We start from the raw sequence: 13,390 nt of genomic DNA, 5'->3' as shown, positions 1-13,390 counted from the left end.
TTATATATAGAAAAAATGATGCTTATATAAATAAGTGCTTCGCTGTCCACTCTTACTTTCTTTTTCTCTTATGGTTACAACTTTCTGGTACAAATAAATAAATTAATGCTGCGCTCTTCTCCACTCAACTCCGCAAGTGTGCGTTGAATAGTAGGTATACGAGTCAGGAAACTACTCACCCGTCTGCCCAGTATCTGGTTGATTGCCGCAGACTCCTTCAAGGTGCACTCCGCCACCACCTTCGCTCTCATCTCCTTCATGTACAACATGAAGGCGTTGAGAGGTTTCTTTATATGTGGCTTCTTGTTTTGCTCCTTGTTGTTGCTAGAGGAGTCTGACGGCTTATCGGAGGAGCTACTGCTTGTGCCTTTTTCTTGTGACCTGGAATAAGTATTTTTGGAAAATTAGTTCCTTGGATCATTTATAATTTTTATGTTAGTGTCTTTACCTACACTTCAAGGAAATTTGTAAATAATTTTTAATTAAAAATATAAGAAAAATTGCGGAACTGGCAGGATTCGAACCTGCGTCCCCCTGGGTGTCGCGCCAAAGCGCCATCGACCAACTAGGCTAGTTCCTTGGATCTTTGAAGGATGCGGGGTTTAGTTGCTAAAGCGCATACTTATCAGTTATCAGTCAATTTTTCGACTCTTCGTTCGAAGTCGGACGTTCGATCCCGATCACGCATCTCTAACTTTTCTTATCTATGTGCATTTAAGATTATTGGCTAACTCGTATACGGAAATCTGCAAAGAAAGCCTTGATAGCCTAGTGGTCCTCTATTCAAGAGGTCGGAGGTTCGATCCCGAGACCCGATCACGCATCTTTAACTTTTTTTAGGTATGTGCATTTTAAGCTATTAAAAATATCACTTAACATCGTGATTCAACCTGCATGCCTAAAAATCCATACTAATATTATAAATGCGAAAGTGTGTGTGTCTGTCATGAAATTTGGTACAGAGTTAGCTTATATCCCGGGGAAGGACATAGGCTACTTTTTATCCCGGAAAAAACCTAAATCCACGCGGACGAAGTCGCGGGCATCACCTAGTTCTTCATAATGTTCTCAAAGATGTGTGCTGTTTGCCAATCCCCACTTGACCAGCTTGGCGGGCTTTGTCTAATTCCCTTCCCTTTTAAACCCTTCTCATTTTGAAAGGAGACCCGTGCTCAGTAGTGAGATGGCGATGGGTTGATCATGATGATCATGATACGGAAATCTACTATTAAGGTGCTAGCACTTTTTTAACCGGACCATAGTTACAAGTTATCACATCGTCATAGTGTTCAGGAGGTAACGACACACAGACGCACACACGCGTCCGGTCGGGAATAGACGCTTCCGGCGCGTGCGCATGTCACTGACATGTGCCGTCTATTACATCGATTTTAAATACCTGTAAGCCATTGATTGTTTTATTATTAATAGCAGTTTATTCTTCGAAAAGTTTTAAAATAGATTTTTAGAAGTTTTTAGGGTTCCGTTTCTCAAAAGGAAACGGGACCCTTATATTATGATCTGTCAATTCAGGGAAATCAAAACCTATAGGGTACTTCCCGTTGACCTAAACCATGAAATTTGGCAGGTAGCAACAAAATAGTCTTGCCGAAAACCGTGAATTTATAGTTACTTACATCACAAAAAAATTAAAGATTTGTGTTTCCGACCAATTAGTTTATAAAATCACATGAAGATGGTCCGTCATTAACTTGCTTATCATTCTGTTTTGACATTTCTTGTACCATAGTGCGGAACCCTTTGGTGTGCGAAACCAACTCGCACTTAACCGCTTTTTTATTTTTTCGAAGATATTATAAATACTTCCACAGGGAATGGAAACATTAAAATGTTCTTTAGTAAAGGAAACGCTGTTAATATGAATAAGTAATCATTTATAAAAAATATATTTTGGTATCTAATTAAAAGAATACCATTAAGAAGAAGAATAAAGGCGATTCTAACACAAAAATGGTTGAACGGTGTCCACCCAGGCAATTTATATGATTCCTTAACTATATTAATAATAGGGAGGTGTTGGAATCCTGAATAACGACTTCCTGCGGGTGACGCTAAAATAGACAAAACATTAAAGATGTGGAAGGGTCTACACACACTCATCCGCTAGTGGACGCAAATGAATTGTGTGTACCTAATTAAAATCATTGTTCAAAGTCTATGTGCAAATAAATTACAGCTGGCAGGCACACTCAGAATGTTAGTCCATACCATCTCTATAACAGAGATTTATTTCTGATATCATCGTGGTTACATAGTTCCTAACAATTTGGGAGTTTAGCTGTTATTAAATTATTTGACACTTTCGTTCAGTGTACAACTACATTACATACCTAGCCTTAACCATTAGAAAAGGACTGCTGAGCAGACAGAAGTGTTGACTCAAGCTTTACATATATTGGATGGATACATTGTAAATTGTAATGCTGAGGTAAAGTTAAGTTTTACAGTCCATTTTAAAACTGTGACGGCACAAATATTACAAACTTTGCCAGTTATAAACGGCAAGCAATCAAGATATTAGTTAGTTTTGATTTTAATAGACCTAAACAATTAGTAGGTATACGTAGTAAATAAGATTTCTAAATATATTGCATTTGCTGTACGAATCAATTGCTATAATGCTATATTAGGTATTTCATCATTTTGATTTTCAACATCGGCTGCCCTCTTACTTCGTCTAAAGGTATTATTTAAACTACCAACTTAAACTACTAATGACGACTGGACCCAAGATTAGGTGTCCAGTTACAAAACAAAAAGACCTAAAACGCAAAAATAATTCATAAAACCCAGTTCTGGAAAAGGCGCAATCGCAAAAAGACAACTTTTTCAGTCCTGAATAGATCGAATACGTGTGGGAAGACCATGAACGCTTGGTCTGCTGTTCGATTCGTCAAGTGTAGTTTATTCGGTAAATTAGTTCGAAGAAACGGCGACACGGACGCACAACTTCCTTTACAAGAAAGCAGAGTAAAAAATTGGAAAAAGAGTGGAAATACACATTCTTATTAATCAATGACATAGTTATTCACCTGGATACGTTTATTTATTTGTTTTTTGAATTAAGATTGCTATTTTCTAAATATTATTCAAGTTAATGTATATAAATATTTGTCTTACAGTACGCGGTACATCGGCCTTTAGAATGACGTTTCGGCTTTGTAGAGCGTTGTCTCCATCACTCATACCTATGTGACGTTTTGTCGGTCTCAACGACAGAGACAATGCTCTACAAAACCGCTACCTCTTTCTACGATGTACCTACATTACTCTCTGCCGCGTACTGTACTTTTGTTAAACGCAGAATAGTAGATGTACATTGAAGTTTATCTCACACAGTAGATATTCTACCCAAAAAAATACATCTCAATCTGTTTTTGAAAAAGCAGCGTCAAAAAAAATGTTTTACATTTTTAAGTAAACAAAATTCTAGTTTCAAGACAAAACAAAATCCTAGTTTCTCGCATGATAGTGCTCGGTATACAAGTGATGGGTTTATAGATTCTACAGACATCCCAACATACAAGCATACAAACTCCAACTACGGTCGGCAGAAGACTTTTTCTCACATATTTAGGTTGATTAGATTGCATTTCTATACTAATATAGACGGGTAAGTAAACGTAAAGTAAATCTGCCAAAATTGTACGGATTTGTGAAATCACGACACTTTCCAGTCTACACCAAATGATATAATATATTTCCGGAAAGTTAAAGTTAAGTTGAAAAGTCAGCCTTTGGTTTTGTGAAGTAGCTACGAAATTGCAGATCATGTTAACTAGTAACATAAATAAATATTTACATAATTAAAAAAAAAACCATTTATTCAACCAGAATAACACAAACTTTTCAAAGTATAACACATTTTACCTGCGACATGCGCGTTTATATTTCGCCGACTGCTCTTACGAGGTTGGAACGTGTCGGCAGCCAACTTGTCGGCACATCTAAAGCTGTTCTAACTGTGCTAGCGCCGGTTTTTCCGCGTGTAAAATCTTTCCTGAATGCCTCGTTTAGATGCTGCAGCGTAACGCATTGTGCTGTCGGCTTTCTCCTCGCGCTTTCAGAGTCTTTTGATAGAGTTCTGAACGGCGCTGTGTGAGCTACTTAGCTTTTTAACGCACTAAATAGCCGCTTGTGTTGTGTTTTAGTTAGATTGGGTATGCGGTGAATTCAAGATATACTTGCATTGCGGGCTTCAAACCATAGAGGCGTATATACAAAAATATTTATACTTTTCTATTCCAGTATTAGGACTTAGCAGCATCAAAATAATAATGTTAGGTAAACTACTTTTTCAGGGTTCCGTTCCCGAAGAGTGGCAACGGGTACCTATTACTAAACCTCAGCTGTCCGTCCGTCCGTCCGTCTGTCAGCGGGCTGTATCGCGTGAATCGTAATAGGTAGGTATATAGTTGCAGTTTTCCCAGAACGTGTATTTCTATTGCGGCTATAACAACAAAAAGAAGTAACACTAGCGCTTGCCATACAAACGCAGGTTTGGTTACAGGTTTAGTTCTCATTTGAATACTAATCAATCTCAATAAAATTTTATAAGTAGACACGTTTTAGAAACTGTTTCTTAGATTGCCGTCAAAATGTGTATTTTCACCAGTTCAAAGATTTGTCAGCATCAAACGAATTGCAAGACCGTGGCGTGTGGAAGTCTCTAAAAGAGACCTATGTCCAGCAGTGGACGTCTATCGGTCAGCGACGACAATTTTTTTAACGCAGGCTAGTGAACGACAAAACAAACCTCGTTTATTATTGCCGACTTTGTGATTACATAAAGCGTGTTAAGTAGCTCATAAAGAGCAGGTTTGCGCACTCGTAAGGCAGGCAGCAACGAAAGGCAAGAAAAGAAAGAAAACAACACAATGCCCGCGCCGCTGCCTCCATCCAGTCTCCAAACCTGGTAGTGTGGTAATTATTGTGTACCATCGCGAACATTTCAAATTTTCGTCGAGTAGCTATCCCTACAGGTTAGCTTGTGTTAATATGATTTTTCAGTACCTAAACCGATCTTTTGATTGTACAAGACGCAATAATGTACATAAATTCAATTAGGTACTATTATAATAAGGTATTTGCGTAATATAACATAATCAGACAAAAATTTAAAATTAGACACCTTAGAGGTTTTATTAATCTTGATAATTTTTGACCGAGCAAGGAGATGTTTTTGAATCTATGTACTTGGTTATCTTTTTTTTGTCCATCCGTCCGTCTGTCAGAGCTTTAGAACTTCTGTATCAACTTAAATAACTGTACTTCAAATTCACACATAATGTACGAAAATGGCCCAAAGCTGAATGAATACACACAAACATTAGTCAAATAGCAAATAGAAATTTGACGGGGAGAGAGAGGGGGAGAGAGAGAGGGGAAAGAGAGAGAGAAAGAGAGAGAGAATCTGCCTGGTTCTAGCCAAAACTGTACAGGTAGCCTGATCTCATAGGACACGAGGTCCGAACCACTACTTAGTTTTACATTGTATCGATATCTGAGACATAATAACGCCTTATATCAACTGGGATCTGTTCGCGACTGTACCACAAAGTGGTCCGTTAGCCGAGGGCGTCTCATATATCATCTTAATTAAATTTCTCCACCGGCAGCTTATTTACATGATTGTACCTGGACTGGACTTATGTATGTGTACGGTGTTAATGCGAGCGGGGTGATACGCTGAGCGATCTGGTAAAGATTCAAATCAGGAGTTTAAAATCTCAAGAACTAATAAAAAACTAAATAAAAACATAGAAACATCAATATGATTGCACAGTAACTAATAACCAACGTTGAATCAAATTTCTGATTCCATTCTGAACTACAGCGAAGTTTAACTAAAAAGGCCTGTGCCATGTGCTTGACTGCTACACGCGTGCCTAGAAGGTGCCTATTCAGTCATAAGTCTTATTTTTAGCGGTGAGACGGCAACACAGATCAGTAACCCTTGTCTGTATTTGTTTTTATACAACAGCATCGTAAATTGAAATCTGAGAATACCCCGCTATCAGTGTGACCACACAAAGCGCAGTGATTATATATTTCTGACGAATATGACATGTATTAAACGATGAGTGCGCTCGTGCTGAAAGGTGTATGATTACAAGCCTTCGACCTGTTGCTGATTTGCTTCACGTCTTTAATTTTAAGGCCTTAAGGAAGGTACAATCCATTTTTCCTCATCTTGAAGACAAGGTAAACAAGTAGCTTCTCGCTGAAAAGCGTAAGATGCACACTATACGCGGCCCATATGACCTTGTTACTGCAAGCTGACAATGAAAGCATGATATGAGTGAACCATCTAAAACTCTAGGTCTAAAGGCGCTTTGAAATTTTGCCGCAAAGTGCCGCGTAGACGCAGCGCGGCTGCAGCGCTGCTGGTGCGCTGCTTTATCGGCCGCAGCGCGGATGTAGCGCTGTAGTCACGCGTTTTTATTTACATGGATTTACAAAGCAATGCGGCCTCCGCACAGCACTTTGCGGCAAATATGAAGGAACCGGGCAAATCACGTCGCTTGCGCCTTTCTCGGGGATCTGCGATATGTTTATCTCGTAAGTAAACTAAGGGAAAAGCAACTAAATATCCGCGATCAGTGTGGCCGCACAAATACGCAGTGATTATATGTTTCTGACGGATGTGGCATGTATTAAACGAACGATGAGTGCACTCGCGCTGTAAGGTGTAAGATTACAATGCCTTCGACCCGTTGCTGATTTGCTTCGCGTTTTTAATTTTAAACCTTTGCGCAATCGCGCACACGTGGAATCTTGTTGCGTGCTTGTTAATTGTTTTTTAATTAAATGATTTTAATTGTTTTTAATCGAGTTGACTCGTGCATCGTTGCGGAAACTCATTTACAGGTATCATCATATTCGGAGATTCGGTATCATTTTAGGGTATGCCTGAAGTTGAAAATTTTACCTTTACTACATTTTAGACTAGATACATATAGGACAAACTAGATGATGCCCGCGACTTCATCCGCCCGCCGTCTTCGAGACAAAAGTAGCCTATTCTCGTCTCCAGTAGGTCGATTTCGTAAAACCTGCATCAATCATTATTATAATCTCAATTGTTCTGATTGGCTGAATTTGTGTTATTCTTGTTCCAACAATACATTGTAGCCAATGAGCGAGCGTCAACTAATCAGAGGTGATTGCGATCGTGACATTGTAGCTGTCATTTTACCGCAATCGGGCAGCTGGATGCAAGCTATCTCCGTACATGATGGATGTACCTATACAATATGATGGTGGATTTAGATTTTTCGGGACAAAAACTTATGTTCTATCCTAGAATGCAAGCTACCTCTGTACCAACGCCAACAATGCTCAAACAGATGGGCAGTGTAAAGCTAGCAGACATACAAACACACTTTCGCATTTAAATTATTAGTATGAAATATCAAAGGGGAAACTGACTTACTGACAAATAAACGTAAAGTTTAATCTACTGCGTCTATAAATTAGATTTTTAAGGTAGACTCCAGTAACAATTTTTAAATACTCCACCCGAACGAAGTCGTGGCAAGTAAGCTAGTCACTACTAGCTAATACTAATATCACTACTAATATTATAAATGCGAAGGTGTGTTTGTTCGTTTGTCCTTCAATCACATCAAAGAGTTCCCACGATATTTTAAAAAACTAAATCCACGCGGGCATCAACTAGTTCAAAATAAAAACGTTTACACGTGCGCTGGCGCAGTCATGTGTAATTAAACCTAGTATTAAAACACACCTAGAACGACCCTAAATGTGGCGTTCGGGGTCCAAAAACCGATCAAACTCAGCGATAATCCAAAAACCCATCATTTACAGAAAATGACCTACTTTGGAGAATGGTAATTCATAAAACAATTTGCCCCCAACGCGTACATTTGCACATCTGCCTCGCGCAGGGTTACCACACGTCAGGATGTTGTGACAATTGTCAGGATTCCGTCCTGACTTTTTTTCCAAGGAATTTTGGTAACCTTCAATAGCAAAGTTGGAAGGAAGCAATCGGCTGGCCACTAGATAGTTTTTTTTTAATATTAGCTAATGATGACTAATATTCCCCTATCCCCTCAAAGGGCTAAGCTTGTGCTAGGAGTAGGTATGACAATAGTGCAACGGGAGGTATTTAATCGGCGACCTTAGCAGTAATTTCAGACCTGACATTTTAGTTTAGAGATGTAAATGAAATGCAGCCAGTATTCTTGGCACCATTCCACGCGGGCATAATTTGTACAGTAATTAGATATTAGATAGATAGAAATAGAAATTTTAATTATTTTAAAATAATATTGTAATTAAAAAAAGTTTAGAGATTACGTACAATAGAATTAGTTACAATGTCAAGAATTTTAACTAGAAATTAGGCTTTTGTCAGGACTTTCCAATTTGACATATTATTATGGTAATCATACAGGCGGCGTATCTTTGATCTAGAAGGGCAGATATGGGCAGATTTAGGGGTAAAATGTAGCTGGAGGGGTAGTTAGGCCGTGTAATAGCACTGATAAGATCGCCCACGAAGCGGGGGACGATTGATATCAGTAATCGTGATAGTGTCAAATGTTATTGATAATATTGCTTACTTAATCTGGCGTCCTGTTTAAGAATTTTCAAATACGAGTAATTTTTACAAAGTAATGAACTTTAACTCGGGAAATGTAACAGCTTAGCAAAGAAACCATTGGATTGGATTGGATTGGATGGTGCCAAGAATTTATCTTGTTTGGTGATTTTTTTATAAGTATTTTTCCTTTTACATTTTTTATTTTTATATGTCTATTTTATGTGTAATATTATAAATTCAGGTCAGAAAGTTTTGGGAGAAAAAATCACGAAATAAGCTTGTCAGAACAAAAATATATCGTAAAAAAGTTTTCTTTCTATCTTTCTTTCTTTAAAAAGTGTTTTAAAAATCGTTTATTCAATCATTCATAATTCGTATGTACCTACCTGCAACAATAGCATCGAGTTAACTGTACATGCTATGCATAGGGTTATCAACTTGCCACCCGTATTTTGTAATAAAGTACTTAATTTAGTAGGTTCTAAAGTAATTTAGTAGGTTCTAAAGTACTTTAGAACAGTTCTTGCAATTGGCGAGTGAATTTTACTTGTGGTTACGTCGTTTACACGGGCATTGCGTAAGTGTGCGTGCATGTCGGACCAATCAGTCGCGAGCAAGCGATCGCAAACGCACACATTTACTGCACCTTACTTAAACACAAGCATGAGCTTCTCGCTCTCGTGAAATGCAAGAACTATACTTTATTTCAGGCAATTTTTTTATTTCACTAGATGATGTCCGCGACTTCGTCTGCGTGGATTTATGTTTTTTAAAAATTCCATGGAACTCATTGATTTTCTGGGATAAAAAGTAGCCTATTTCGTCTCCATGATGCAAACTGGTAAACTGTTAAACAGATGGACTATGTTCGCGTGGACTACACGAATTTCAAATACCTATTTTACCCCTTAGAGATTGCATCTTCAAAAATCCTTTCTTATATGTCATAATAGTGATCTATCTGCATGCCAATTTTTAGCCCGATCCGTTCAGTAGTTTGAGCATTGATAGATCAGTCAGTCAATCAGCTTTTCCTTTTATGTATAGATAGATATATTTGATTTAAAGCATACTAGTACTTTATTAGCTTTTAAAAAAGGTGGCAACCCTAACTGAACAAGCGTAAAGGCAAGTAAAAGCAAGGGTGATCGCCAACAATGTGGTTTATCGGCGTATATGGGACCGTTTACTGTGACATTATAATTTCAAATACGTCGGACAACTTACAAATTGCCCGGTTGTTGTTCACGTTCACGCACACGACATTTATTATTTTGCATTGCCTACCCCTTTATTGTAAACTTACATGGGTTAATATTAATGTTACAAATTGTAATGGGTCCAGTAGTGGGTCGGTGGGTGGGTTGAGATGATGATGATTGCTTCTTACCTCGAATGGTGTGTGAATAGGTCTGACTTGGAGGGGGGAGGCGCCACCAGCGCTGGCCCTAGGCCCAGGCCTAGGCCGCCGCCCAGCGTTGGGGAGAACCGGTACAATTCACTGTAAGGACAACATGCACAACTAAGAATTATTAGATATACCTATAATCAGTAGGTACCCTCAGTACCCTTATTATAAATGCGAAAGTGTGTTTGTTTGTTGGTTTATTGGTTTGTCCTTCAATCACGTCGCAACGGTGCAACGGATTGACGTGATATTTTGCATGGGTATAGATAAAGACTTGGAGAGTGACATAGGCTACTTTTTATCCCGGAAAATCAAAGTGTTCCACAGGATTTTTATAAACCTAATTCCACGTGGACGAAGTCGCGGGCATCAGCTAGTTCATTACTAAATTGAAAGGGTATTTTGATGAAGAGATATTCTTATTTTCAAGGCTCAAGCTTAGCAATTTGACCACTCTAGTCAAATTGTCGAAGTTTTTGTTGCCAACCGATGAATATGCAAAGCTGCAGGCCCTCTTATAGGCAGAGTTGACATTGGCAAGTGTTTTAAAACAAAGGCGTAATAAAAACATGTTTTTATTTTAAAAACAGTTCTCGGACTCCGGCACCCAACGCTATATAAGTTTACCTCTTTAATAGACTAGAAGTGGTGATAGCGTCGTGGGATACGGACTCCGGAGCCCGCTGGCCGCCGACGATATGGGGAACATGCTCGGGATATGCCTGTACAAAGTTTACCTCGATAGACTAGAAGTGCTGATAGGCAGCGTCGTGGGGTACGGACTCCGGAACCCGCTGGCCGCCGACGATATGGAGTACATGCTCGGGATATGCCTGTACAAAGTTTACCTCGATAGACTAGAAGTGCTGATAGGCAGCGTCGTGGGGTACGGACTCCGGAACCCGCTGGCCGCCGACGATATGGAGTACATGCTCGCGATATGCCTGTACAAAGTTTACCTCGATAGACTAGAAGTGCTGATAGGCAGCGTCGTGGGGTACGGACTCCGGAACCCGCTGGCCGCCGACGATATGGAGTACATGCTCGGGATATGCCTGTACAAAGTTTACCTCGATAGACTAGAAGTGCTGATAGGCAGCGTCGTGGGGTACGGACTCCGGAACCCGCTGGCCGCCGACGATATGGAGTACATGCTCGGGATATGCCTGTACAAAGTTTACGTCGATAGACTAAAAGTGCTGATAGGCAGCGTCGTGGGGTACGGACTCCGGAACCCGCTGGCCGCCGACGATATGGGGTACATGCTCGGGATATGCCTGTACAAAGTTTACCTCGATAGACTAGAAGTGCTGATAGGCAGCGTCGTGGGGTACGGACTCCGGAACCCGCTGGCCGCCGACGATATGGGGTACATGCTCGGGGTATGCCTGTACAAACAATAGCAGATATTAAATTAATGAATCAATGTGATTACAAATTACAATTTATAGGGTTCCGTACCTCCAGATAAAAAAGTAACCCTTATAAGATCACTTCCCTGTCTGTCTCGGCGCCTGTCAAGATCCGTCAAGGGAATCAAACCTTTTGGCAGGTAGCAATATGTATATCTATAGCACAAGTAAAGGGGAAAATCCAGTACCAAGACTTTGTGGTTACAATGTTACATCGTCAAAAAAATTAAAAAGTGTAATTTCTTGTACTGAACCCTTCTGGTGCGGAACCCTATGTGTGCGAGTCCGACTCACATATGAAGAAACTTTAAAAATATAAAATAAAAGAAATACACGTTCTATGAAAATTTCAGCTCTCTACCTATTAGGGTTTACGAGATAAAGCCCGCTGACGAGCCGCTGACACACAGTGGGACGGACGGCCGGATAGCGGAGGCTAAGTAATAGGGTCCCGGTTGGCACCCTGCGGGTACGGAACCCTAATAAATAATTAGTAACTTACCACGATGCCGCTACTTGTGACATCTCGGGGCTGAGCATGGGGTAGGGGTACGTTCCCCCTGGAAAGGGGTACATCGGCGTCCGCGCGAGACCCGCCGCTAAAACAACACACCAAAAAATTATAGTACACTCTATTTTTTAGCACACCTCAAAAATGCTCAAAATGTGATTTTCGCAAATTGTTATAGTTTTAGATTTCAGCATAGTTTGATTTTAATTTAGTGTGTAACGATGGGGGATTGAGCCCCTCTTAACTCTTAACCTATCTATTAAGTACATCTATCACTATAGGCTATCACCTCCATCATATCTCTCCTTCTAAATATATAAAAAGAAAAACTGACTGACTGACTTATTTTTATTAACAGCTTAAACTACAGGACGGATCGGGCTGAAATTTGGCATGCAGATAACTATTATGACGTAGCCATCCGCTAAGAAAGGGTTGTTGAAAATTTAACCCCTAAGGGCGTAAAATAAGGATTTGAAATTGGTGTAATCCACGCGGGCATAAGTCTAGCTAATAGCTATATCTTACTAGCTTACCTAATTTGGAGTCTAGCTGGTAAGGTGGGGGAATGCCCATGTGCGCGGGTGGGGGCTGTCCCAGGTCGCCCCCCGGACAGAACAGGGATAAACTGCCGCCCGCTGGAAGACCCATCTTGCTCGCCTGAAACAAGGACACGAAAATTATATTAAAATGGGTTTATTCGTTTAGGTGCCACGATGCCACATACAGATACACAGATACACACGTCAAACTTATAGCACCCCTCTAGACACTGATATGGTAAAACAATGATATTATACATCCGTTTAACTGATTTGTGGAAATTTGTTAAGTATAAGAGATAACTTGCATTGCAAAAAATGTTCATATCCGACACTTTTTATACCGGAAAATCAAAGAGTTTTATCTAATATGTAATATCTTTTTGCAGATTTTTTAGAAATATACATATAGCACAAAGTCAAAGTCAAATAATTTATTCAAAATAGGTAATAAATTACACTTTTTGATGGTCAGTTGTTGGATTTGTATGAAACTAAAGCTACGAGTGTTTTAAACGCGCGCACTATAATTATTTATACTATGTTGATAATGCATATTTTATAGAGTTTAGAGTTTATCATATTTATTTAATATTATTTGATGCCTAATATTCAACGGCTGGAACCTATGACCTTTCGGATTATCATCCGACAGTTGAGCTATTGAGGTGTGATTAGTTGGTGCGTAGGTAATGGTTCCGAACTAGATATCTAATAAATTACCTTAGCAAAATCCCGAACAAATATTTTAGGTGAAGAAGTCGCCATTTTTTGTATAAAATATGAATTTAAAGTTCATGTGTCAAATATGACTATCTCTGACAAAGCGGTAATCTTTGTGTCCGGAATAAAATATCATAAAAACATAAAACACTCGAAAGAAGAAACGTCAAAAAAGTTATAAATCGTTATAAATTAATCAGC

The 13,390-nt window shown here is 39.3% G+C and overlaps 1 protein-coding gene across 8 annotated transcripts in view; it reads right to left on the bottom strand.

Moving 5' to 3' along the window:
- Positions 1-13,390, bottom strand: part of pan (transcription factor pangolin) — a 252,257-nt gene that overhangs the window by 14,098 nt on the left and 224,769 nt on the right. For 4 of the 8 annotated variants that reach the window (XM_069506594.1, XM_069506593.1, XM_069506591.1 and 1 more), the window contains exons 5-9: positions 12,461-12,584; positions 11,918-12,012; positions 11,294-11,400; positions 9,984-10,094; positions 180-381 (exon numbers count right to left, since the gene is read on the bottom strand). In XM_069506594.1, the coding sequence (XP_069362695.1) occupies positions 180-381; positions 9,984-10,094; positions 11,294-11,400; positions 11,918-12,012; positions 12,461-12,584 (639 nt within the window). Of the gene's footprint in view, positions 1-179; positions 382-9,983; positions 10,095-11,293; positions 11,401-11,915; positions 12,013-12,460; positions 12,585-13,390 lie in introns of all 8 variants that reach the window. The other 4 variants (XM_069506596.1, XM_069506597.1, XM_069506595.1 and 1 more) reach the window with 1 other exon arrangement.

Source organism: Maniola hyperantus, chromosome 23 (genome assembly GCF_902806685.2).
Source record: "Maniola hyperantus chromosome 23, iAphHyp1.2, whole genome shotgun sequence".
Taxonomy (NCBI): Eukaryota; Metazoa; Arthropoda; class Insecta; order Lepidoptera; family Nymphalidae; genus Maniola; species Maniola hyperantus.
Note: the sequence above shows the minus strand (reverse complement) of the source record. Positions and strands in the feature narration are given on the sequence as shown.